This window comes from Topomyia yanbarensis, unplaced genomic scaffold, assembly GCF_030247195.1.
Source record: "Topomyia yanbarensis strain Yona2022 unplaced genomic scaffold, ASM3024719v1 HiC_scaffold_51, whole genome shotgun sequence".
NCBI lineage: Eukaryota > Metazoa > Arthropoda > Insecta > Diptera > Culicidae > Topomyia > Topomyia yanbarensis.
The window spans coordinates 56,087-83,750 of NW_026683725.1; the positions used below are offsets into that span (position 1 = coordinate 56,087).

General features: G+C 37.6%; 1 protein-coding gene across 5 annotated transcripts in view; it reads right to left on the reverse strand.

The window, feature by feature from the left end:
• Positions 1 to 2,192: 2,192 nt before the first annotated feature.
• Positions 2,193 to 27,664, reverse strand: part of LOC131695749 (uncharacterized) — a 55,656-nt gene continuing 30,184 nt past the window's right edge. The window contains exon 2 of one of the 5 annotated variants that reach the window (XM_058984268.1): positions 2,193 to 2,323. In XM_058984268.1, the coding sequence (XP_058840251.1) occupies positions 2,281 to 2,323 (43 nt within the window). In that variant the 3' untranslated portion in view covers positions 2,193 to 2,280. The other 4 variants (XM_058984266.1, XM_058984265.1, XM_058984267.1 and 1 more) reach the window with 4 other exon arrangements.

A 27,664-nucleotide genomic window follows, 5' to 3' on the forward strand; every position in this document is an offset into this window, starting at 1 on the left:
TTTTTCGGGAAAGTTTGTTCCAACTTATATGTCTGTTCTCTGTGAACAAAGTTATCAGCGTTCAAAATAGTGACGCAAAAACGTGACAACGTTTGATATTAGATGTTGGAATGACACCCTCAGATAGTGCAGTCAGGGATGCCAAAGGTACTGGTAAACTACATTTTTTTCGGTATATTTACATTTGCACAAGCCGTACAGCCCGCTACAGCGACGCATCACTACAGCTCTTGCCAGAACGGTAGCCAAACCGAGTACATTTTCTCGTAGAGCAGTAGAATACATTTTTGTTTTGCTGCTGTACTCCGACTGCTCGGTGAGAGTGTGGCGTAGTAAAGTTTGTTCTCTCGCTTTGTACTCTTTTCTCTGCGTAGTCAAAGGGAGAGGCCCGCACACGAAAGCGTTGATGCCGGTCGTGGCGCAAACGAACCCCATTTATTTTTGTCGTTTTTCATTGAAAATATTGAATAGATTAAAAATATTAAAAAGTGTAAAATAAGGAAAGAGAAGCTGTACCGCTCGCGTCTGGTGGCTGTACTGGGGGCAGTATTTTTTGTCATGTTACTGCTTTGCTTACAGACTGCCGTACAGCGCTAGGCGTCCTGCAATCAGTGGTGCAAATTTTCATGTTCAAATGCCAACTTTCGGCTCAATCAAACCCAACCATGATTCAAATTCAAAGCCTCCCTTAATCATTCACTTTCAAGTTGGCGGGATTTTCATAACCAAACCGTACGTCTTCATTTCACATTGATGCCTTTTCATTCAACAACCAAAGGTGTCATCTGCTCTGTAGAGTCCAGTTTAGGTTGAATGTTGACATATTTTGCGTTTTCAAACTTACACGAACAGTAAGAAGTACGTTCAGAGTAGTTTTGCTTGAAAAACCTAGTCAATATCCCAGTACAGAGATATTCAAAGGGTCAATGAAATCGAAAATGAAGAAAATGAATGGAAAATGATTGAGTAGCTCGGCTGTTTGAATGAATGATGCAAACGAAAACGGCGAATTGAGCATAGTAGGGCATGATTTGATATTTATTATTCCTTCAAGTTAAAAACAACCTGGTGAAAATTTGCAGCTCTGCCTGCAATAGCGAACGACAGCAGCGACGAAAGAGAAATGAGAATGTAGGCAGAAAAATTACAGCCGCAGAAAAGGTAGGCATTTTGCATCCTTGAGTGCAGTAAAACATTTTCAATGTCAAAATAACATTTTACGCCCTCTCTAAGACTATGCATAAGATGTTCGGTTTATTTATTTGCTGTCCTCCGTGCAGTTCAACCGTGGGAATTTTTATTACCCGTTTCGTCTGTTCCGTGCACATTTTGAGCTATTCTCACGTTAAATGCACAATCCTGGAGAGGGCGTAAAATGTGATTTTGCTAGCCACCGCAACAACCAAACTATGGTAGATGCAGTATGAGCATATTTTCGTGTGATAAAACTATTTTGTTGTGAGTCTATTTGGGGGTAAAATTCGCAATATATTGCTTTCTTTCAAAATATACACGAAAGTCTATCTAAAGACGAATTACCGATTTTGCTCGACTGTGATTCAGAAGTCCTAGGTGACATTACGCATCTCGAAATGTTTATTGTATACAAGTTTGTATGAAAAAGATTCGAATTGGTAGCATGGGCTACTGGGATGAAAGCATCGGTTGCGTCATCTACTTGTATTTTCGCAGCAAAGTTGTTTCCATCCATACAAGTAACTGCGCTATCTGACGGGATTTATGAATCGTTCTTGCAGCGAACTCTGGCGTTCTTACAACCTTTCGGAGTCGGACTTCCGAGCCTGTTCCGGTTGGAATAGTTGGAATTGTGACTTTTTTACGGTGGAATCGAGTGCTTTTTACGGTAGTGTCGCAAATTTGCTCCAAAGTTCAAAAAAGTGCACATCAATCGAAAAGGCAACTTTGTTCCCAAATGGCCACAGATGGCGAATTCTTGCTAAAATCATTGGGAAACAGGATTGTATTGTATTGGATGCTGCTAATAGGTGATGGTTGCTAAAACCGCAGTGGAATTTTACACAACAGATGGACAATGAAGTATCATGAAAAATATCGAAGGTCTTTCTCCTTCTTTGAATGTGTCATTGCTACGAAGTGAATGTTTTGGATTTCAAAGGAAGTTGTACAGACAAATTGTTGATGTCTGTTTTAATGTGTATTTTCAACAAAGTTTCCTTCCAGTCACTTGAAATTTATTTAATATGCCGTGTTCTGACGAATAAAAAAATTGATTTGTACACAAACAATACACCTTCATTTTCATTTACGGCCGCAACGGATACTTTCGAACCTGGGACGGGACCTGCGGAAAGAAGAAAAACGCGTGTCAAATTGATCCGGTACGCAAATGTCAGATTGAACCGGCTGTCCTTAGAGTGATTAATATGGGGAGTATTGTATTTGAGAAAATGTTAAATTTTTCCAAATATATCAAATTAATCATCAGATCAATAATAATAGTGGAGATGATAGTAACAAAAAATCAAGACTGTGCTATAGAGAGAACTTTTTAGTTTTTTTATGTTCGATAACATTTTTAGGGTTGCCACCTCTGGAGAGGCTTTGACCCGGAGATTTTCACTGATCTAGGGGGTGGTGGATTTTGAGTGGAACGAGACAGAAATTGGAATCAAAGCGATTGCTAGGCATTTTAGAGCACTTTAATCGCTTTTTATTACTACGTTAAAGTAAAGCTGTAAATTTTTGACGTTTGAGAACAGTTTTATCGGTTTAATGTGGTGTAGTATTTCACTTCCCCGACTAAGTGCCAAGAATACAAAAGCACCAGCTAACTGTGGAGGTCGAACGAACATTGCTCTCCTCCACAACTAACAGGAGAAGGAAAGCAAAGGAGGCAGAGCTACGACATCACACTATGTGGTGTCGGTTATTCGTCACCAACAAATTTTAATTTCGCAACAAAGGGGCAAAACTCACCTCCCTAGCCCAGTTAAGGATCGCTGCTGGAGTAGCAACAAAACCGCAAGAACTCGTTTGATGTTGACCTAGTCAGTTGGATTAGAAAAAATCTGCCAGACCTTAGTGCAGCTGGTGATAAGCACCACTAAGAGTGAAATGATTTGGTAAAATTGCAGTAAAATAACTTTTTTACACAATTTTGAGCGACTTTGTGAAATGATTTGGTAAAATTGCAGTAAAATAACTTTTTTACACCATTTTGAGCGACTTAGTGAAATGCAACATTTCAATTGTAGCACATAGCGAAATATTACTTTCCTTAACCCTCGGGAAGTCGCGCATATGGCTTACCGAACGAGCAGCCGCTGGTCCCCTAAGACGATTTCGCTAGATTTTCAGAGCAGCGTGCACTCAGTGCACTAGCGCGACTTCCGGAAGGTTAATTTGTAGTAAATTTTGTTTTTCATTTTCATTGCTTTGTGAAAGAAATTAGCAATATTTGGTGAACTCTTCGCCACCTTGAAACGAAGGGAACCAGAGTAATAGTTAATTTAGACTTTTTAAATATTTTGTAAAGAATCAATTAATTCCAAAAAAATTGAACCTATGCTTTTTCCCACCAAACCCGGAGAAATTGATGAAAAACCCGGAGACCCGGAGATCGCTCCCGAAAACCGGAGTCTCCGGGTCAAACCCGGAGGGGTGGCAACCCTAAACATTTTATAGTGATCAAAAATATTGAATAAATTCAGAATTTTATTTATGCATCGATAGCATACTTTTCTATCTGCCTCTCGTTTCTTCTGCTGTAAATTTTATGTATTGGACATATTCGGTCTATCCACTCATTGAATGCTTACTAGAAGTATATGCTAGAAAATCACAGCAGAATAAAAGAGACGGGAATAAAAAGTATGCTAGCTATGCATATTTTTATTTCTCAGTGTAGGAACAATGTTGTATAAAATAAATATAAATAAACCGAGTTGCAATCGTCTTCGTTGTCTGGACGATCGAACGATTTGGAATCTCGAGGATCAGCGTAATTATGATCCTTCAAGACTGGCGACGAGTACAATGGAAGAGAGCTACGTAATTTATCTCCATACAGTTCGTCATCATCTGAATCAAGAACTAAGCACGAGTATATTGACGGAACTTTTGTGTACGTTCCCTACTCTAGCTACGTAGTAATCGTAAATGAGCCTAAAGATTCATTCAGACAATTTAATAACACGACACATGAATATATAACTTAAATCAATGCTTTTGAAGGTAATTGTTCCGAATCGCGGCTTTTTCGAAAAGAGGGTTAATTTCTTTTGGAAATGGTTCTAAATGGTCTATTTTATAACAAGCAATGAAAAAAATTCGGGGGGAAAGCTTTAAAGTAGTTTAAACTGGAAAAATAAGTTGTTCCCACTTACTTTACTAACAATGGCATTGTTCATGAGAAAATGACGTTAAGGGTGAAGGTAGTGTGATTCGGCTTTGCCGCATAGTTGAGTTCAAGGATTCGAAACGGCGCAAAGCCGCTGAGAAACCGACGGACGAGGTGTTTTTGATCTTGCTATCGAAGGGTGCAATCAAACCTGTAATCCACTCGTTTGCCCGGTATACTCAAACATAGGGGCTATCCCAGCACTTCAATGAAGCGATGTGGCCACATTCGGCGCTGACAACATTTTATTTTTGTAAATAAATACTATCCTATTGTTACTAAATAAAACATTGTTAATGCCTAATGTGGCTACGCCACATCGCTTTTTGCCATGCTGTCCGACTTCGCTGCCGCTCAGTCGGACTTAAACTAGGGATAGCCCCTATGTTTGAGTATACCGGGCAAACGAGTGGATTATAGGTTTGATTGCACCCTTCGGTAGCAAGATCAAAACCACCTCGTCCGTCGGTTTCTCAGCGGCTTTGCGCCGCTTCGAATCATTGGACTCGACTATGCGGCAAAGCCGCATCGCACTACCTTCACCCTTAACGTCACTTTCTCATGAGCAATGCCACTGTTAGATAGGTAAGTGGAAATAACTTATTTTTCCAGTTTAAACTACTTTAAAGCTTTCCCCCCCGAATTTTTTTCATTGCTTGTTATAAAATAGGCTATTTAGAACCATTTCCAAAAGAAATTAACCCTCTTTTCGAAAAAGCCGCGATTCGGAACAATTACCCTTTTAAAATACATACGCTACAAATTCTCGTGCTTTCACTAATTTCGAGATCGTCAATTCTTGTGAACTTCTCCGACTATTCCCTAAAATCGAGATTCACCGGAAAACGGTATAGAGGATCGCGATACGCCAGGATGTCTCTAACAGGAATATGGATTGGTCTTCCTCGGACTTGTAAAGAATCCGACAATAGCATTTTCGCACACGTTCGAAACTGGGACGGGACCTGCGGATTCTCGTTTTCTTATTATTTCTTTTTGTTTGTTATATCTTACTTCTTCGATTCACACACACTAATACTTGGTGTAGTTTAAGAAATAACATGACTTTATTAAAGAACAAACAAGAATTCATAGTGAGCTTTCAATTTTTTTCGTGAATCCATTGTCATGAAGTACAAGGTAAAAAATTGCGGTCGTTGTAAAGCGAAAAAACCCGGAGATAACTTTTCATCGTTTTCCGGTGAATCCCGATTTGAGGGAACAGTCGGAGAAGTTCACAAGAATCGACGATCTCGAAATTAGTGAAAGCACGAGAATTTGTAGCGTATGTATTTTAAAAGCATTGATTTAAGTTATATATGCATGTGTCGTGTTATTAAATTGTCTGAATGAATCTTTAGGCTCATTTACGATTACTACGTAGATAGAGTAGGGAACGTACACAAAAGTTCCGTCAATATACTCGTGCTTAGAGGTGCGCGCCGATACATTTTTAATCGGCGGCGGCGTAAGCGACATATTTGGCCGGCGGCGGCGGCGTTGGCGGCGTCACGCCGTTGGACCCTATCGGCGGGGGCGCGCCGGCATGTGTCGGCGTAACAAATATTGACACCTATGTTACTAAAAAAAATCTTGGCAGTTCAATTCCTTTCCCAAATTTTCGGGTTCGACGTTACAGATTGAAGAAAATTCTAAAAAAAATCATCGCCCACAATGTACTAGCGACATCTGTTGAACACTTTGCACAAAATGTAATTCTCGCAACCACATCAAATTTTTTTAACTGATGCTCTAATAGCACAGAGAACAGACATATAAGCTAGAACAAACTTTCCCGAAAAACCTGTGTAAACATTTAAATGTAAATACGTTGAAAATCACCATCGCATACAGGTTCACATGCGTGAGTCACCATTGTATCCAAGTTTGCATACAAGTCCCGTATAGCGATTGCTGACCGATCGAAGCGCCGACCAGTGGCAAGTTGCTACTTGCTGTTGTCATTTCAAAGCGACAGTTTAATTTCTTACACAAGTTGAAAGCTTTACTTGTATGTCAGTTCTCAGTGCTAATAGTGCCCACCCTGCTTGCGAAATGCAAGCTAATAAATAAAAGGTGGAACTATTTTTACAGTTGTAAAATTTGATGAACGAAATAGAAAAATTGTCGATGTCGCATACTACGACTTCGCATGAAATAATGATTGCAATTGGCAAATTTGAAGAATGCAGAGTAACGACTGTATTTCAATGACCCATAATAATTATTTATTGTTCTATATTTGGGAAATTAAGCAACGGTAAAACAGTTTTTGTTTTGTTTGAGGAAATTAATTCTTGTTGTCGTTTCATTGTTTTTTGTTTCAATTTAGTCTTCTTTACCGTCGCTCCCGCAGATACCAGGTACCCAAACAGGAGGCGTTATTAATGGCATTACTGCGCAGAAATATCACTTTTAATTATCGTGTAAGGATACCTTTCAAGGTAGACACATCCCAGTTAAGCTCAGCCGGAAATGAACCGGAATCCTGGCTGGTTCCAGTGCGTATTCCTGCTACAGTGACACATCCGATTCTAGTTAGAATCGGTTGTGCCACTGGATCCCGTGTACGAACTGGAACAAGGCAGATTTCCAGTTCAATTCCGGCTGAACTTTGCTGGGATTACTTCATTTTACAGGCTGGCGTTTACTTTTACTTCTTGTAAGTACAAAATTGCCGCGATGATAAGGCATATTCGATTCCATGGCACTACATTTTCTTTCAACGTAAGATTTGCTTATATCTTGAATGCAAAGTATGCTCGATGTGCTGGAATCATACAGATCTGCACCCTGACGAAACCTAAATATACAGTTACTATCATTCATAATAATTCCACGACTTGATGTTTTAGCTCCTGTTCGGTTGAAGCTGATCATTAAACAAGTCTGATTGAAAATGGTCTGAGCGTATCTCTAGTTTTCGTTGCACCTGCACACCGCCAATTTCTCCAGCAGTTCCGGGGATCTTCAAATTCTAATCCATTGCATACATCTATTCAGATTCGATACACCGAATCAATTAATTTACTAACATCCTATTATGTGCTTACTCACAGATCGGCATGGTGTCGTAACTTAAGAAATGGTTGTGAACAACTCCCACTTTGCTCACTTCGACAAGAATGAGTTTCACATTTTCAGCCCATTTTATTTTGGTTTGCATGAGATAAAAAAGACGGTAACGTTTTCGGATGGGTGCAGAAACTAAGTAACGCATTTAGCTCTGTGTCAAAATCTTTTCATTAACGCCACGCTCGCTGATATGGCGCATTTTTGTAATTTAAATCGACCGTTTTACCTACGAGTGATGAAAATTCATCTCGTGTTACGTCCTCTTTGTCTGTGATACCGGGCTGATGCAACTGCCACTGAAAATCTTTCCTGAGTGGGGCTAGATGACACGATTAATAATTTATGCGACCAGAAATCTTACCCTCTGCATCGGCACATCAGTGCCCCAACGTCGCTAAAAGTCAAGATCACTCTGCCCAACTACTCTTCAAGAAACAAATTTCAAAATAGGTCACGATTCAATCAATGATAAATAAACCTCGTATTGAAAATAATTTTTGTGTTTTTACAAAACTAGTTCACGCAAAAAAAAGATTCCATTATACTCAAATATTTAGTAGGTGGTTGTACCTGAATATGTTTAATATTTTTATGATAACTTTATGATACATTGATTTATACTAACATTATTGCCTGAAAAAGTCAAGAATTGAACGATTGTGCAACGATTTTCGTAAATTCTCGTCGTGTTATCGTGATATTTTAGTCTTGAGCTTACCGTCGGATTTTTTACACAGAGTCACGTGTCTTATAGTTTTCTTAATTATTTCACGGACATGAATTGTGGCTAGGTAATGTATTTTTGGTGCTCAGCGCAGTTTCATTTAATTTCGAAAATTACACTGAATCTTAACAAAAGAATAACAGGGTTACAGGCAGGGATGCCATTATGCCAGATTTATCTGGCACAGCCAGAGGTTTTGGCAGCTTCCAGACAAAAAGACAAATCTCTCATTCTGTCAGATTTTTAAGTTTTGGAAGCGGCTACATACACATTTTGGAAATTTGGGTAAAAATCTCCCAAATTTTACAAAAATCGATTGATGCACATTCCGAAAACCAAAATATATGCCGAATTTCGATGACTATGAAATCGCTGTCAAGTGCCAGATTTTGCCAGATATTTTTAATTGAACTGCCAGATTTTCTTTGAAAAATAGTGGCAACCCTGGTTACAGGTCCTAGTAGTTTCCTTGTATCTAATACTCGCGCCTGTGCGACTGGTTGCTAGCAGTTGTACACAATAGCTCACATAGAAATTTCAAAACCAAAGAGTAGAGCGAATAATCCATGAATAATAGTCTGAATTCTTTGTAATTGTTTACGTAAGTATATTAAGATTATGTGAAAGATTTATTACTTTATGAACTATATCATGAACAGTTTCACGAGCTCGACTGGTGAATCATGTCTAACATATAAGGAATCAACTATATCTTGAAAGTGAATGTGTTTTTTTTTGAATTTGTGGACCATTCCACGAATGGTGAATTGTAACTTATATGCTCGCAATCCCAACCAGTTGACAAAGCAAGAATGGATCCATTAATTATATTCCGAGTGTCGTGTAATGATTTTCGAGAAAATATCAAGACTTTGTTAACTTAGTGATCTAATTCACAACCACTAATACCAAATAAAGATCAATATGTGATAAATCATGAATCAGTTAACGTCGTATATTCGGACCATAGACAATGTTCATAGATTTGTGGATAAAATTATGAGCTAATTATTGTCGAGTTCGCGAATTGTCGGCGTGAGAAAAAAGCGTCGGCGGCGCGCCGCCAGTCTACCTTTCGGCGTTGGCGTTTGTTGAAATTTACCGGCGGCGGCGGCGTGGCGCGGCGGCGCACAGAGTCGTGCTTAGTTCTTGATTCAGATGATGAACTGTATGGAGACAAATTACGTAGCTCTCTTCCATTGTACTCGTCGCCAGTCTTGAAGGAACATAATTACGCTGATCCTCGAGATTCCAAATCGTTCGATCGTCCAGACAACGAAGACGATTGCAACTCGGTTTATTTATATTTATTTTATACAACATTGTTTCTACACTGAGAAATAAAAATATGCATAGCTAGCATACTTTTTATTCCCGTCTCTTTTATTCTGCTGTGATTTTCTAGCATATACTTCTAGTAAGCATTCAATGAGTGGATAGACCGAATATGTCCAAGGCATAAAATTTACAGCAATTCATTCAATAATATTTTTGATCACTATAAAATGTTATCGAACAAAAAAAACTAAAAAAGTTCTCTCTATTGCACAGTCTTGATTTTTTGTTACTATCATCTCCACTATTATTATAGTTAAATTTTACTTAATTACAATGAATAAAAAAAATATAATTTATTCACTACACGTTACAACTAAGACTGAACAATAATGTTCCCTATCGGCCTATATATAACCTCAGCCAGGCGATGTAACCAGCTGCGCTTCTCAGAACACCTGTTGTTGTTACTGTTTTCCTTAGAGCGCGCATGTTGTCGTCTAGCCCTGCTTCCAGTTAATTATCACATGTTGTCGTCTGGGAACGATGCGTGTGAACCAGCTAACTCCTCCCTTCTTAAATAACTTTGCCATCAAAGTTTTTAATGCTTCTTTCTGATACCGGCATATTGATGTACTGGTTGAGTTCCTTGAATCTTTCGATAGACAAATCTGGAAATGGTGAATTTGGAAAAGTCTCTGAAGTGGAGAAATTCGATGAAACTTTTGGAGTAGGTATCTCAATTGGGGCGGATGGTGATACATTGACATCTACGGTTGTTTTATTATATCTTCATGATAGTATGTACACAGTAATAATTGCCATAGAAATAACCAATATTCCAATGCTAAATGATCCTATTATGTTAAGTTTCCATTTGAAGGAATCATTTTGTAAATAGACATGTTGTAGTATCTTTCTATGCTTCAATATCAAGTTTCCCAAAAATTCTGGTGGTGGTATATCCACTAAATTTGTTTCGAAGACAGTTAATCCAGTAGTTGGGCTGTATGATTTACTACTAACTTCCATTACCAAATTGGTATAGCGACTGTTATCTAATTCTAGTTCACATTTTTCGAACTGAATTAGGTATGATCCATTCAGTTGTTGAGTGACATTGCTGCAATTAGATTTAAGTGTCACATTCACATTATTTAACAGTATCCAGTCATCATTAATTCTTTTGATGATTCCTTTTGAATAATTTTTCTCGTAAGAACAGTTGGCATGCTTGATCCGTGCCAAATTAGAAATACATTCATTCGGGGATTTTAAATTATTCGATTCGCAAATATAATTGTCGAGTTCATTTGCGCATTTTTCGGTTGATTCGTAGATATGTGTTCCATTGGTAAGAATATAATTGGATCTAACCAGCACTTGTTTTTGATTTTGGACAACTGAATCGAATATATTAATACGAATAATCGTAGGTCTGCTCAGATAGTTGGGGGACTTTAATCATATATATAACATGAGTTGAGTTCATTGAAACCTGAGCATTTGATTTTGATAATAATTGCTCGAACGATTTTACAGTAATTTTATGCTCTTCCAAATATTTTCTGATCTTTTCAAAATCCTTAGTATTTAAAATTCTACTGCTTGGTATTCCATGTTTAGCTAATAAGATAGCATCTTCAATCATCTCAATATAACGTTGGACGGTATCGATGTTTAATATGGCAGTAAGAAGGTTTATTTCGATGACATGCTGTTGTTGAGATTTGTTATCCAATTCCAAAAGATGATTTGCAAGCTGCATTGTATGTTGTATTCTGGAATTGATGGCTGCATTGATGAGAACTTGTCGATTATTTTCTTCAATAACATTATTCATTGTACTATTTATAATTCGTAAATCTTCAGCATCTGGCGTACCTGCTATTTAAAGCAGTACCTATACTGTTCCATCGTTTAAAACGTTTTTCTTCAGGACAAATTTTTAAATAGGTTTGATACAGGAAATAATGTTTAGTTTGCAATAATTTATATAATGGACTATTGATTGTTTTGTTGTTCAAAAATATGGAAAAGGTATCTATTATTGATTTAAAATGTTGGATTTTAATTGGATTTATAATCCTTATATATCCTAAATTGATTGTTGCTTATCCTAGTGGTACAATGGCTATTGGATTTATATTTAAATCATGAATTTTGATAGCAGCTTGTACTATTGAGACGAACAATCTGAAACGTAATAAAAAGTTAATCAGTTTTGAACAATTTTCTTAAATTTGATTTATGTATTTTTCTTCCATTTGTATCTATAATAAAAGTTCTGTGGTTCTCTCTTATTTGGATTTTTTTATATCGTGGTTCTCCTTTTGAAATTGAATTATTTTTTTCATAGGCGAAACTTGATTCTGGATAATCAATATACATTGGTTCACTAATCTTATTATCTTTTTACATTTCTTATAAAAGAAATGTATAGAATTCGCTCAAACTTTCAAGAATTTTTCCGAGGCCCGGAGGGCCGAGTCTTATATACCAATCGACTCAGCTCGACGATTTGGGACAATGTCTGTGTGTATGTGTGTGTCTGTGTGTGTGTGTGTGTATGTAACGGACAAATTCTCATTCGTGTTTCTCAGCAATGGCTGAACCGATCTTATCCAAACCAATTTTAAATGAAAGAACTAAAAAACAGTATGAACGCTATTAATTTGTTTTTGATTCTGATGTTTAGTTTTTAAGATATGAATGTTTGAATGCGTAAAAATGGCGTTTTTTGCAGTTTTTTTAAATTATCTGCCGGAATTGTCAATATAGATTAACAATTTATATGTTTTTAGACAGCTTAAACGAATACCTTTCGAACAAGCTATAGATTGTTGAAATCGGACTATTATCAAAAGAGATATTTAACATTAAATGCGGACGAAAGATTTCTATCATTTCCCATTGCCAGAAATATCACCAAAAACAAGTAATCTATTATTAACGCCAAAACGGCTTATTTTAGGTCAATAGTATCTTCGGAGAATTTAATGGAGGTAATATGCTCTTTCTTTTGGTATTGTGTTTTTGCTGATTAATCCCCCTATGAGTGAGATATTTTCACAAATTTTCTTGGAAGTGATTATAACGAAATGATGCCTTCAGCAAATTTGTAGCTCTTACTTTTGCGAATAACTTTACTGAAGACTTCAAATATCTATTTTGAATACTTTAAAAGTTATGGCTTGTTGTTTGTTGATTACTCTTTGTCGCCTATTTATTGTTCAATATAGTAATAATCCATTGAAATAAGCCAAACATTATTTCGATAAATCGAATTTTGTATTTCATTTTTCTATCTACAACCGCTAGAAATAATCACCGAACACTTCCAAGTTGTCTGGAAGGAACTTGATAACTTATCAGTGCAAAAATGTTCATTTGTGCGAACCTTCTGACTGCAATTTTTCTAACTTATGACCATCGGATCGATCTGAAACCTTTCGGAAAATGAAAAGCGAAATAAATAACTCCAAGCAACGGCGTAGCCAAGAGAAGGTTTTAACACCATACAGCCCCCCCCCCCCACCTCACAAAAAAAATATTGGATTGGAGTTGAAAATTTATTGATGCAAACTGATTTAATTCAATATTACAATAACATTATCTGATCCGTAGATTGATAACCTGTTGTTGTAAACATCATGAGGAGTTTTGATAAATTGTCGGAAAGGAATGGGGTCCTGATATGTAACTGATCTATTGGTCTTGATTTCACAGTTGTCTAATAGCATCAATATCAAATTCATGCCTGAAAACATTCCAATAGAAAATTCCAGAGTTCTGTAATTAATCATAATCCTCAGATTTCTTTTCAAATTTTCAGCTTTTTTCCTACACAATATTACGAAAGCTTATTACACAATTTTTCCTAATAGGTTTGTGAAAATTATAAACTATTTGAAATTTTTCAATAGTTTTATTTTTTATTTAACCGTGATTTTTTAATAAATAGTGATCATCGCTTCACAACGTAGTCTATTTTTCATGGTTTGCGGTGAGCACGAACTCTCGAATTGCTGAACTGAAAATTATGGAATAGAAATTAATTTTTAGTATTCTTTACAGACCCGCCGGTGCCCTAAGACGATTTCGCTAGATTTTTAGAGCACTGTGCACTAGACTGCCCAGAAAAATGATGAATTTTTGAAAACTCAATCGGCCCACCCCTGAGTCGATTCCTTGTCCCACCAGGAGTACTTGTACCAAATTTGAAGCAAATCGGACAAGTCAAACTACCGGACCAACGTGCCTGAAGTTTATATTGGATTTTTCAACAATTTACATGGAGAAAACTCACTAGCTCGTATTTTCGCCGCTAGGTGGCACTGTATACAACGTATTATCACTGTAAGTGAAAATAAGAAAGATATTTTAATTATCTACAACTTTGTCGAAGACTGCTAGTAAATCCGGCTATGTTAAAAGAAGTTATTAAACTTTTAACGAAGTGATGTCTGAGTCAGTTTTGCATGGGGCCTAGCAGTGCATGGTTGTGTATCAGTACTCGACTCCCGCGAACTATATATTTTTGTGAAATAATGGTTAGATTTAGCCGAATAGTATGTTTACAAGAATTATAGTAAATAATACGAGTTATGTTTTGGTTAGAAAATTTTAGTTCCACCTGTGACCGCATAGAGGGCGCCACTACTAACTTTTAATAGAAGAGAGATAGAGTATCAAGATGTTCAGAAGAAATACTGAAAAATGCCTGTTCTATAACTTTGTAGAAGACACCAAATTTCTATCTCTCCGTTGAAAAGTTAGTGTTGGCGCCCTCTATGCGTAACAGGTGGAACTAAAATTTTCCAATCAAAGCATGACTCGTATTATTTACTATAATTCATCTGAACATACCATTGAGCTAAACCTAACGATTATTTCACAAAAATGTTTAGTTCGTGTGAATCGAGTACTGATACACAACCATGCACTATTAGGCCCCATGCAAAACTGACTCAGACATCACTTCGTTAAAAGTTTAATAACTTCTTTTAACAAAGTCGGATTTACTTGCAGTCTTCGACGAAGTTGTAGACAATTCAATTATCCTTCTTATTTTCACTTACAGTGATAATACGATGCATACAGTGCCACCTAGCGGCGAAAATGCGTGCTGGTGGGTTTTCTCCATGTAAATTGTTGAAAATTCCCATAAAAATTTCAGGCCCGTTGGTCCGGTAGTTAGACTTGTCCGATTTGCTTCAAATTTGGTGCAAGTACTCCTGGTGGGACTAGGAATCGACGCAGAAGTGGGCCGATAGGGGTCATTTTTTTCCTGTCACCCTACTGTGCACCCAGTGCATTAACGCAAGTGACGGAAGGTTATCGAAAAGTTTCGTGAAAATGAAAGTTCCAGTAATGATGATGATTTTCCCAAACGGTTCGTTTTCGTGAGGTTTTTATTTGTTCTTTGGCATTAGGATTAGCGATAATAATTCAAATCAAGAATACTAGTCACCTTTAGAAAAAGTCTATGTCGAAGTAAAATTTGAAACTATACACGAATCTACTTCAGAGATAGCGTGATATCAGCAGCTGCGATTTCATTTCAACGCTTTTTTTGTGAAAAGGGCGTAACTTACAAATGTAAACATAGGGCTTTTTTCTTACATGCGAATGAGGGCTTTGAAACGCAACAAATTACCCTAAAAATTTTGATTCTACGATATTGCTTTCTTAAACTACAGCAAAAAATACAACGGGCGAAACTGTATTTTTGTTTGTTTATTTAAAGTTTCACCCTCCACGCTCCATGCAAACAAACAGGGCGATACTTTTTTTGCTAGCAGTTTAGAGGCGAAACTGTTATTTTCGTATTTTTTTAGGATTATCAAACTGATACCAGCTGTAAATAGTAACAATGATCTCTATTGAAAAAAAACCGGACGAAATCGGTGGTGTAAAACGGTAGTTATTGTAAAAAAACGTAAGGGCGATACTTCAATGCTGATAGATGGGACCGAAAAAGTAAACAATCGCCAAAGGGGCGATACTATCATTTTGTCAATTTCAATAGCAAACACAAATTTTAATTTAATAATTTCAAATACTTTATGAAGTTTTGGGTTTCGATCACTGAATCATGCAAGCTAGGATGTCAAAAAACACAATAGTTCTTAAATAGGAAATAAAACCAAGTCTGGAAATATTCACTGTTGATTTTCTTTGAATGGTATCACTGCTAGCATCGCCCTTTTCAAGAAAAAGCGTTGATTTCTTAGTTCTCAGTCGCGTTGGAAATTTGAGTAAAATATAAACTTCAAATCGATTAAAAAAATCGTTTTTTTTTGTTTCAGTACAATATATAACCCCTTTAGGAAAATTCAGTTTTCCCACAACAATATAGATATTTTATTAACAGAGCATTAACAATAATTCGTTGGTATGTCTATTTTATGGGCCATTTTTTCGCTTTCCCATTGATTTGGTTTGAGATTTCTAGCACTGATGTTGTCCTATGCTGATTTTAGCGATTCTCTGAGTCCTGCCACTATCCCATGTAGTATGTGTTATCAAAAACATCGCGAAGCATCAAGTTCTAAATGCTCTCAAACGATATAATATCCGAAGAGAGTGATAAGAGTTATAAGAAATGTCTCATCACACTGTTAAGTGGATTAAACACGTTTTTATGATACAGTTCGATTACTCTATCTAAATTTTTTTTGTTTTTGTCTTGCGAAATCTGGTATGCTTAAATTATCACTATTAATACCTATATATATATATATATATATATATATATATATATATATATATATATATATATATATATATATATATATATATATATATATATATATATATATATATATATATATATATATATATATATATATATATATATATATATATATATATATATATATATATATATATATATATATATATATATATATATATATATAGATTTTTTGGAGTATCTTTAATAAATGAATGAATACTATTGTTATATTTATGTACTGCAATTTGTATTGCATCGTTAATTGGTAAATCTGAATTTGTATTTCTTGAGCATCTCAATATTTCTCGAATAGTTGAATGTGCTCTTTCAACTTGTCCATTTGTTTCGGAGTGATTCACAGGAGTTTTAAAAATTTGTATTCCTAAATTTTTTATTTGTTGCTCAATGATTTCTGATGTAAAAGTTCTCTCATTATCAATTACTATCATACTGGGTACATCCCAATCATATAACAAATCAACTAGTGGGCCTTGTATATCAACGATTGATCTTGATTTAATTGGTTTAACTTTCAAAAATTTAGATAACTTATCAATTGATGTCAAAAATGAATTGTTTTGATTATAAACAAAAATATCGATGTGTATAATTTCACCTGGATAATTTGGGATAGGTGTTTTTACTGGAAGATCTTTTTGTGGTTTTCGATCATATTTTTCAATTTTGCAAATCTCACAATTTTTTACAAACTGCCTAACTTTTTTATTCATTTTTGGAAAATAACATATTTTTAATAATTGCTCAATATTTTCGACAGAATTTCTATGTGCATATTCATGAGTTTTTCTAATGTGTCGAATTTGCTCATTTTCATCAATTATATCTTCAACCATTCTTTGAGAGAATCTGGCTTTCATTCTAGTTGGATCATAGGTATTTTTATAAATTTCTTGAATTAAACCCATTACTGGTTCAGTTGTCATGATTCCGTTTAAAATATTTGGCAAAAGGAATTCTTTTAATTTTTCAGATAGAAATTCGACAGTAAAATTTCTTTCTGTAAAAGTATGCCTTTTATGTGTTCCGAAATAAGTTGTAAATGAATAATTAGAGCTAGTGCCAATTTTAAATATTAATTGATTTTTGAAAACATTGATGGGTGATTCTGTTGAAGGGATATAACAATTGTCATCATTATCCGATGAATGTAACGTTGGTGTTAGAGAGTTACTTTGTGGTGAAGTTGCAGGAAGCTTTACTCTAGATAAAGCATCTGCAACAACATTTGCGCTTCATTCGTTATCGAGCACTCAGTCGAGATAGAAGTCTTTTGTCATCGGTCCGTACACTCTATAGCGACAAATAGTGTTAATCCGCGTTCAAGGTTATTTGCACACTCTGCGCCTAGTTGAGGTTTCAGTATTTTTCCCCTTCTTTTGTGTTTCTGTTTCTGAGTACCGTTAGCCGGTCAGTAAAGTGAAACAGTGTTCTTCTAGTAAACCGTCTGGATACCGTTACATACACAAGCTAAATATTAGTTTTCGCTTCCCCTTCTTGGTTGTCTTAATAACGTGCACTGGGCAATAGGCCCGTGCAAAAATGACTTCCCCTGACGGCGGTTCATCTCAAGGTGAGATGGACGTCGAAATAAAATCGGCTCCCCGGCTCAAGGTATATCCGAGCTCGGCCACCGGGCCATTTGTGATCTTCTTTCGAACCAAAGAAAAAAAGTGTTTGAATCTGTTGCAGATTTCTCGAGTTCTGACGGATCGGTATTCGGCCGTGACAGAAATATCGAAAATTCGCCCTGATAAGCTTCGGGTGGTGGTTAACAGTTCAACTCAGGCAAACGATATTGCTGGCTACGAGCCCTTTACGAGGGAGTACAGGGTGTATATTCCAGCTAGCAGGGTTGAAGTCAGTGGGGTCGTTTCCGATTCGAGTCTGAATTGCGAGGACCTGCTAAAATATGGGACTGGCTGTTTCAAAGACCCCATGCTTAAGCCAGTGAAGATACTGGAATGCAAACGTTTGCATTCAGCATCAGTCGCAGCTGACGGGAAGAAAACATACGTCAACTCAGACTCTTATCGGGTGACCTTCGCCGGCTCTGCCCTGCCCAATTACCTTCTTTTTGACAAGGTTCGTCTACCTGTTCGCCTCTTTGTGCCGCGGGTCATGAACTGTACTAATTGCAAACAATTGGGACACACAGCCTCCCATTGTAGCAATAAAGCCCGCTGTGGGAAATGCGGTGGGAATCATGCGGATGATTCCTGTGGTAGAGATGTCGAAAAGTGCCTCTACTGTGGGGGAAACCCACATGATCTCCCTTCATGTCCCGCGTACAAACAGCGCGAAGAAAATCTTAAGCGTTCCCTTCAGGGACGCTCTAAGCGATCTTTTGCAGAAATGCTTAAGATAGCTACGCCACCTGTCTCTACGAACATCTTTATCAACTTGTCTACTGACGAAGGCGACTGTGATGAACCCCAGGAGGGAACATCTTCTGCTGTGCCTAGAAGTAGTAGAAAAAGGAAGAACATTTCCTCTTCCAAGCTTCGTCGTAAAGGCCAGAAGTTGTCTCTTCATGGTCCCCCTAAAATAACTACTCAAGGAAGTACTGGTGCAAAACCAAAGCAAGTCGCTCCCGGTCTCAGTAACCTGAGCTCAGAAAAGGAGTTTCCAGCACTTCCAGGAACATCAAAACCCCCAAGTGTTCCCATATCTCAGCCAGAGAAAGAAAACAGTGCTGGCTTAATAAATTTCTCTGACATTGTGGACCGTATTCTTACAGCGTTAAACTTTTCTGACCCCCTTAAAAGTATCTTGATAAGCTTTCTCCCCGCAGTAAAAACATTTTTGATGCAGTTCACTGCGAAATGGCCCCTCCTTTCAGCGATTGTATCCTTCGATGGCTAATTCATCGAACGAGGTCAAGGATTTAATCACTGTTCTACAGTGGAATTGCAGAAGCATTATCCCGAAAATCGATTCGTTTAAAATCTTACTAAATAATTTGAAATGCGATGCATTTGCCCTATGCGAGATATGGCTCACTTCAGAAATAACCCTACACTTCCACGATTTTAATATTATTCGCTTGGATCGAGAAGACTCTTACGGAGGAGTACTTTTGGGGATCAAAAAGTGCTATTCTTTCAATCGGATCGACCTCCCCTCGACACCAGGCATTGAAGTTGTCTCTTGCCAAACCAGAATTAAAGGCAATGACCTTTGCATTGCTTCCACCTACATCCCCCCTAGAGCCTCAGTTAGCCACCGACGGCTTTGCGATATTGCGGAACTCCTCCCCGCACCGAGGCTAGTTTTAGGTGACTTCAACTCCCACGGCACGGCATGGGGTTGCCTTCATGACGATAATCGATCTACCCTACTCCATGAGCTTTGTGACAACTTCAATATGACCATTTTGAATACGGGTGAAATGACACGGATTCCTGCTACTCCAGCGCGTCCGAGCGCCTTAGACCTGTCCCTCTGCTCGACATCACTGCGGTTAGATTGCATGTGGAAGGTAGTCTCTGATCCCCACGGCAGCGACCATCTGCCAATCGTAATTAATATTGCTAACGGTTCAGGGCCACCGAATACAATCATTGTTTCGTATGACCTCACACGAAATATTGATTGGAAGAACTACGCGTCCACGATATCCGAAAAAGTAGAATCGACACAAGAGCTTCCTCCGGAGGAAGAGTACGGGTTCCTGGCTGGCTTGATTCTCGATACAGCGATTCAAGCTCAGACTAAACGCGTACCAGACGCGAATTCACGCGGGCGTCCTCCCAATCCATGGTGGGACAAAGAGTGCTCAGACGTGTACGCGGAGAAGGCCGCTGCGTATAAGACCTTCCGGGACGACGGGTTGCCAGCTAGCTACCGACAGTACGCGATGGCGGAAACGCGCATGAAGAGTTTGATAAAAGCCAAAAAACGTAGCTACTGGCGCCGGTTCGTCGACGGACTAACGAGAGAAACATCGATGAGCACTCTTTGGAGTACGGCCCGGCGCTTACGAAATCGAAACAGTACCAATGAGAGCGTGGAATATTCAAACCGTTAGATATTCGATTTTGCCAAGAAGGTTTGTCCGGATTCCGCCCCGGCACAGAAGATCTACCGCGCCGCGTCTTCTCACAATAACGCGAACGAAACACCGTTTTCGATGGTGGAGTTCTCACTTGCTCTCTTATCATGTAACAATAAAGCCCCAGGGCCAGACAGAATCAAATTTAACTTGTTAAAGAATCTGCCAGACTCTGCCAAAAGACGCTTGTTGAATTTATTTAATAAGTTTCTTGAGGGTAATATTGTCCCTCATGACTGGAGGCAAGTGAAGGTCATTGCCATTCAAAAACCAGGAAAACCAGCCTCCGACCACAACTCGTATCGACCGATTGCGATCCTGTATCCGAAAGTTGTTCGAGAAAATGATCTTGTTTCGCCTCGATAATTGGGTTGAAGCAAATGGCTTACTGTCAGATACACAATTTGGTTTCCGCAAAGGCAAAGGGACGAACGATTGTCTTGCGTTGTTCTCAACAGAAATTCAAATGGCTTATGCTAGCAAAGAGCAGATGGCATCAGTTTTCCTGGATATAAAGGGGGCTTTTGATTCAGTTTCTATCAAAATTCTTTCTGAGAAGTTGCATCAGCATGGTCTTTCACCGACTCTAAACAACTTTTTGCTAAACTTGCTGTCTGAAAAACATATGCATTTTTCGCATGGTGATTTATCGACATCACGAATTAGCTACATGGGTCTTCCCCAGGGCTCATGTCTAAGCCCCCTTCTCTATAACTTTTACGTGAATGACATTGACGAATGTCTTGTCAATTCCTGCACGCTAAGGCAGCTTGCAGATGACGGTGTGGTCTCTATTACAGGTCCCAAAGCCGTCGATCTGCAAGGACCATTGCAAGATACCTTGGACAATTTGTCTGCTTGGGCCCTCCAGCTAGGTATCGAGTTCTCCACGGAGAAAACTGAGCTAGTCGTATTATCAAGGAAGTGTGAACCAGCGCAACTACAGCTTCAATTAATGGGTCAAACTATTGCTCAGGTTTCAACTTTCAAATATCTCTGGTCTGGTTCGACTCTAAAGGAACCTGGGGATGTCACATTAGGTATCTGAAACAGAAATGCCAGCAAAGGATCAACTTTCTCCGTACAATAACCGGAACATGGTGGGTTGCATGCACTCGACACATACGATGAGTTTAGAAGTGCTGGCGGGCGTCCTTCCGCTGAAAAATCGATTTTGGGAACTCTCATATCGATTGCTCATCCGATGCGATATCTTGAACCCGTTAGTAATTGCAAATTTCGAAAGGCTTATCGAGCTCAATTCTCAAACCCGATTTATGTCCTTGTACTTCGATTACATGGCACAAAATATCAATCCTTCTTCATACTATCCCAACCGTGTCAATCTCTTTCATGCTTCTGATTCAACTGTATTGTTCGACATATTCATGAAAGACGAGATTCGTGGAATCCCGGATCACATACGTCCGCAAGTGATCCCAAGCATCTTTCATAGTAAATTTCGAGAAGTCGACTGCAACAAGATGTTTTACACCGACGGGTCAAGCCTCGACGGCTCCACTGGCTTCGGTATATTCAATCAAAACCTCACCGCCTCATTCAAACTCAATGATCCTGCTTCAGTTTACGTCACAGAACTTGCTGCTATTCAGTATACCCTTGGGATCATTGATACTTTGCCCACCGATCATTACTTTATTGTCTCGGATAGCCTCAGCTCAATCGAGGCTCTCCGTTCAATGAAACCTAGAAAGCACATTCCATATTTTCTGGGGAAAATCTGGGAGCGCCTGCGTGCTTTGTCTGTAAGATCGTACAAGATTACCTTAGTTTAGGTTCCCTCGCATTGCTCCATTCCAGGTAATGAAGAAGCGGACTCTTTAGCTAAGGCGGACGCTTTGCAAGGTGACATATATGAAAGACCAATTAGCTTCAGCGAATTTTTCAGTATTACTCATCAGAGAACCTTCGAAAGTTGGCAAACTTCATGGAGCAATGGTGAACTGGGAAGGTGGCTACATTCGATAATCCCTAAGGTATCGACGAAACCTTGGTTCGGAGGGATGTATGTGGGTCGGGATTTCATTCGCGTGATGTCTCGGCTCATGTCCAATCACTACACGCTGGACGCACATCTCCGGCGTATTGAGCTCGTGGATAGCGGTATCTGCGCTTGTGGCAACGGTTATCACGAAATCGAACATGTTGTCTGGGCATGCGCCGAGTACTGTTCTGCCAGATCTCAACTATTCGATTCCCTTCGGGCCCGAGGAAGATCTCCCAATGTCCCGGTTCGAGATGTACTAGCAAGCCGCGATATTCTCTACATGTCCCTTATATACACGTTCCTCAAAACCATCAATATCCAAATTTAAATGCCCCTATCTTTTCTCTTATCATTCTCAGAAGTGCCCTCTTCCGCCTACCGTACCCCAACGATGGTTTGATACGACTCCAAGACGAGACAAAACATCTGTCGAATGAACCAACAACACGAGATCTACAGTACAATATCACACGCGCAACGCGGTGTGTTTCCGATCCGTATCTGAGCCGTACTACGAAATCGTCTGAAGGAACCCCTGCCGGCTCGAGGAAAACCGCCCGGCGTCCCAATACTTGATACATCCGTTCGAATCTGTAATCCTGGCCTTTGATTCCTGATGCCGGAAACTGAAAGTTTATATCCCCCCCCCCCCGTTTAGCCTTGTCCACCCTCTCTCCCATGTCTCTGATACACAGATGTATGACTTCACCCCTCCTCCCCTTGAATATCTTCCCAAAACTTATGTGCCCCCCTATCTTCTAGTGTTAGTTGATCAATCCGTTCGAATCTGTAATCCTGGCCGTTAATTCCTGATGCCGGAAACTGAAAGTTTATATCTCACCCCCCCCCCCCCCCTTCAGTCTTGTCCACCCACCCTCCCATGTCTCTGATACACAGATGTATGACTTCACCCCCTTCTCCCCTTGAATATCTTCCCAAAATTTATGTGCCCCCCTATCTTCTAGTTAGTTGAACAATATTTAATCTCGTTAAGAAATGCACAACAGTACCACTACTTTAAAATAGCCCTAATTAATTCCCCTTAATCTTGAACCACTCTTTCTAGTTATCTCTAGTTAATAAGCTTGTAAAATGTTCCGCTTAGTTAATAATTAATTTCTCCTACAATCTCCCTTCTAAAAAGTGAATTACTATACAAAGAACACACAAAATGACCCGTCCCCCAAATCTTACGAATATTATATTATACCCTCTTTTATATGTATAAGTTAGCTGTAAAGTTTTTTTTTTTAGTTTCATTATATAAAACAAAACAATATTGAAATGTGTAACGCCCTAGTTTTAAGAAATTCAAAATGTAAAACAATGAAAAAATGGCACCTTTAAGCTAACGCATACGTGCCTTATCAAATAAACAAATTGAAAAAAAAAACATTTGCGCTTCCTTTTTTGTAGAACATTTCATAATCATGTTCTTCAATATAAGCCTTCCATCTTTTTAATTTTGCATTTACATTTTTGGGAGATATTGCGAAAGTCAGAGGCATGTGGTCGGTATAAATTAAAATTTTTGCTCCATAAATAAAATTTCGAAGTGTATTCAATGCTCAAACTATTGCCAACATTTCTTTTTCATTAGTTGCATAATTTTTTTCTGTTTTTGAAAGTGTTCGTGAAATGAATGTAATTGGTCGCTCTCCATTATCTGGTTTTTTGGGATAAAACTGTTCCTAGTGCTTTATTTGAAGCATCCGTTGTTAAAATAAACGGTTCATCGAAATTTGGAATAATAAGAACATCATTTGAAGACAAAATACTTTTCAATATGTCAAAAGCTTTTGTAGCTTCATCATTAAAATTAACAGGAAAATTTCTGGATTTATTTTTTGAAATACGGCGATGGCCATCCTCCCCTTTTAATAACATTGTAAGCGGTTTTGCAAGTTTTGCGTAGTCTTTTATAAATCGTCGATAATATCCTGACAAACCTAAAAACATACGAAGTTCTTTTAAATTGGTGGGCTGAGGATAATTTTTAATTGCTTCAACTTTTTTAGGATTTGGCATTAATCCATTCTGAGATACAATAAATCCTAAAAATTCTACATCAGTTTTGAAGAATTGACATTTATCTGGTTGGATACGAAAATTTGGTTTTCTGAGTACTTCAAAAATTGTTTTAATATTTGTAATATGCTCATCAAGAGTTTTACCAATAATTATTATATCATCAATATAGACATAACAAATTTTTCCGATGTATTCTCTGAGAACATCATCCATAACCCTTTGAAAAATACTGGGGGCATTCTTCAAACCAAATGGCATTCGAACAAATTCATATTTGCCATTATTTATTGAAAAAGCAGTTTTTTCTATATCTTTTTCTAACATTGGAATTTGATGAAAGCCTGAAGCTAAATCGAGAGTAGTAAAATATTTATTCCTACCTAGATTAGCTAAAACAGAGGAAGTATCTAGAATAGAATAACGATCGCTTATTGTTTTAATGTTGAGTTTTCTGAAATCAACAACAAGACGAAATTTTTTTATATTTGAGACGTCCATTTTTTTTGGAACTATCCAAATTGGAGAATTATAAGATGATTTAGATGGTCTTATGATACCATCATCTAATAATTTTTTAATTTGTTTTTCGACTTCTGTCTTTAATGCTTGGGGGTAGGGATAAGATTTGGAATAAATGGGATTGTCATCAATAGTTCGGATCTCAGCTTTAACTCTTGTTGTGAAGGATAATTTTTCGTCCGGTGGTTGGAACAAATCCTGAAAATCTATTTTTGCCCTATCTTTTCTCTTATCATTCTCAGAAGTGCCCTCTTCCGCCTACCGTACCCCAACGATGGTTTGATACGACTCCAAGACGAGACAAAACATCTGTCGAATGAACCAACAACACGAGATCTACAGTACAATATCACACGCGCAACGCGGTGTGTTTCCGATCCGTATCTGAGCCGTACTACGAAATCGTCTGAAGGAACCCCTGCCGGCTCGAGGAAAACCGCCCGGCGTCCCAATACTTGATACATCCGTTCGAATCTGTAATCCTGGCCTTTGATTCCTGATGCCGGAAACTGAAAGTTTATATCCCCCCCCCGTTTAGCCTTGTCCACCCTCTCTCCCATGTCTCTGATACACAGATGTATGACTTCACCCCTCCTCCCCTTGAATATCTTCCCAAAACTTATGTGCCCCCCTATCTTCTAGTGTTAGTTGATCAATCCGTTCGAATCTGTAATCCTGGCCGTTAATTCCTGATGCCGGAAACTGAAAGTTTATATCTCACCCCCCCCCCCCCCCCCTTCAGTCTTGTCCACCCACCCTCCCATGTCTCTGATACACAGATGTATGACTTCACCCCCTTCTCCCCTTGAATATCTTCCCAAAATTTATGTGCCCCCCTATCTTCTAGTTAGTTGAACAATATTTAATCTCGTTAAGAAATGCACAACAGTACCACTACTTTAAAATAGCCCTAATTAATTCCCCTTAATCTTGAACCACTCTTTCTAGTTATCTCTAGTTAATAAGCTTGTAAAATGTTCCGCTTAGTTAATAATTAATTTCTCCTACAATCTCCCTTCTAAAAAGTGAATTACTATACAAAGAACACACAAAATGACCCGTCCCCCAAATCTTACGAATATTATATTATACCCTCTTTTATATGTATAAGTTAGCTGTAAAGTTTTTTTTTTTAGTTTCATTATATAAAACAAAACAATATTGAAATGTGTAACGCCCTAGTTTTAAGAAATTCAAAATGTAAAACAATGAAAAAATGGCACCTTTAAGCTAACGCATACGTGCCTTATCAAATAAACAAATTGAAAAAAAAACATTTGCGCTTCCTTTTTTGTAGAACATTTCATAATCATGTTCTTCAATATAAGCCTTCCATCTTTTTAATTTTGCATTTACATTTTTGGGAGATATTGCGAAAGTCAGAGGCATGTGGTCGGTATAAATTAAAATTTTTGCTCCATAAATAAAATTTCGAAGTGTATTCAATGCTCAAACTATTGCCAACATTTCTTTTTCATTAGTTGCATAATTTTCTTCTGTTTTTGAAAGTGTTCGTGAAATGAATGTAATTGGTCGCTCTCCATTATCTGGTTTTTTGGGATAAAACTGTTCCTAGTGCTTTATTTGAAGCATCCGTTGTTAAAATAAACGGTTCATCGAAATTTGGAATAATAAGAACATTATTTGAAGACAAAATACTTTTCAATATGTCAAAAGCTTTTGTAGCTTCATCATTAAAATTAACAGGAAAATTTCTGGATTTATTTTTTGAAATACGGCGATGGCCATCCTCCCCTTTTAATAACATTGTAAGCGGTTTTGCAAGTTTTGCGTAGTCTTTTATAAATCGTCGATAATATCCTGACAAACCTAAAAACATACGAAGTTCTTTTAAATTGGTGGGCTGAGGATAATTTTTAATTGCTTCAACTTTTTTAGGATTTGGCATTAATCCATTCTGAGATACAATAAATCCTAAAAATTCTACATCAGTTTTGAAGAATTGACATTTATCTGGTTGGATACGAAAATTTGGTTTTCTGAGTACTTCAAAAATTGTTTTAATATTTGTAATATGCTCATCAAGAGTTTTACCAATAATTATTATATCATCAATATAGACATAACAAATTTTTCCGATGTATTCTCTGAGAACATCATCCATAACCCTTTGAAAAATACTGGGGGCATTCTTCAAACCAAATGGCATTCGAACAAATTCATATTTGCCATTATTTATTGAAAAAGCAGTTTTTTCTATATCTTTTTCTAACATTGGAATTTGATGAAAGCCTGAAGCTAAATCGAGAGTAGTAAAATATTTATTCCTACCTAGATTAGCTAAAACAGAGGAAGTATCTAGAATAGAATAACGATCGCTTATTGTTTTAATGTTGAGTTTTCTGAAATCAACAACAAGACGAAATTTTTTTATATTTGAGACGTCCATTTTTTTTGGAACTATCCAAATTGGAGAATTATAAGATGATTTAGATGGTCTTATGATACCATCATCTAATAATTTTTTAATTTGTTTTTCGACTTCTGTCTTTAATGCTTGGGGGTAGGGATAAGATTTGGAATAAATGGGATTGTCATCAATAGTTCGGATCTCAGCTTTAACTCTTGTTGTGAAGGATAATTTTTCGTCCGGTGGTTGGAACAAATCCTGAAAAATAGATATTAAGTTAATCAATTTTGTTTTTTTTTCTGTTGGAATTAAATGTTCATCTTGGATATGGATCTTGTTAACCTCTTGAAGTCGATGCTGTAATAAAGGAATAATACTATTGTTAATAATGAGCTGTTCATTTGATGTATTTATTATGGCACCTAATTCTTTTAGAGTGTCGTGCCCAATAATTGCATCAAATGTTCTG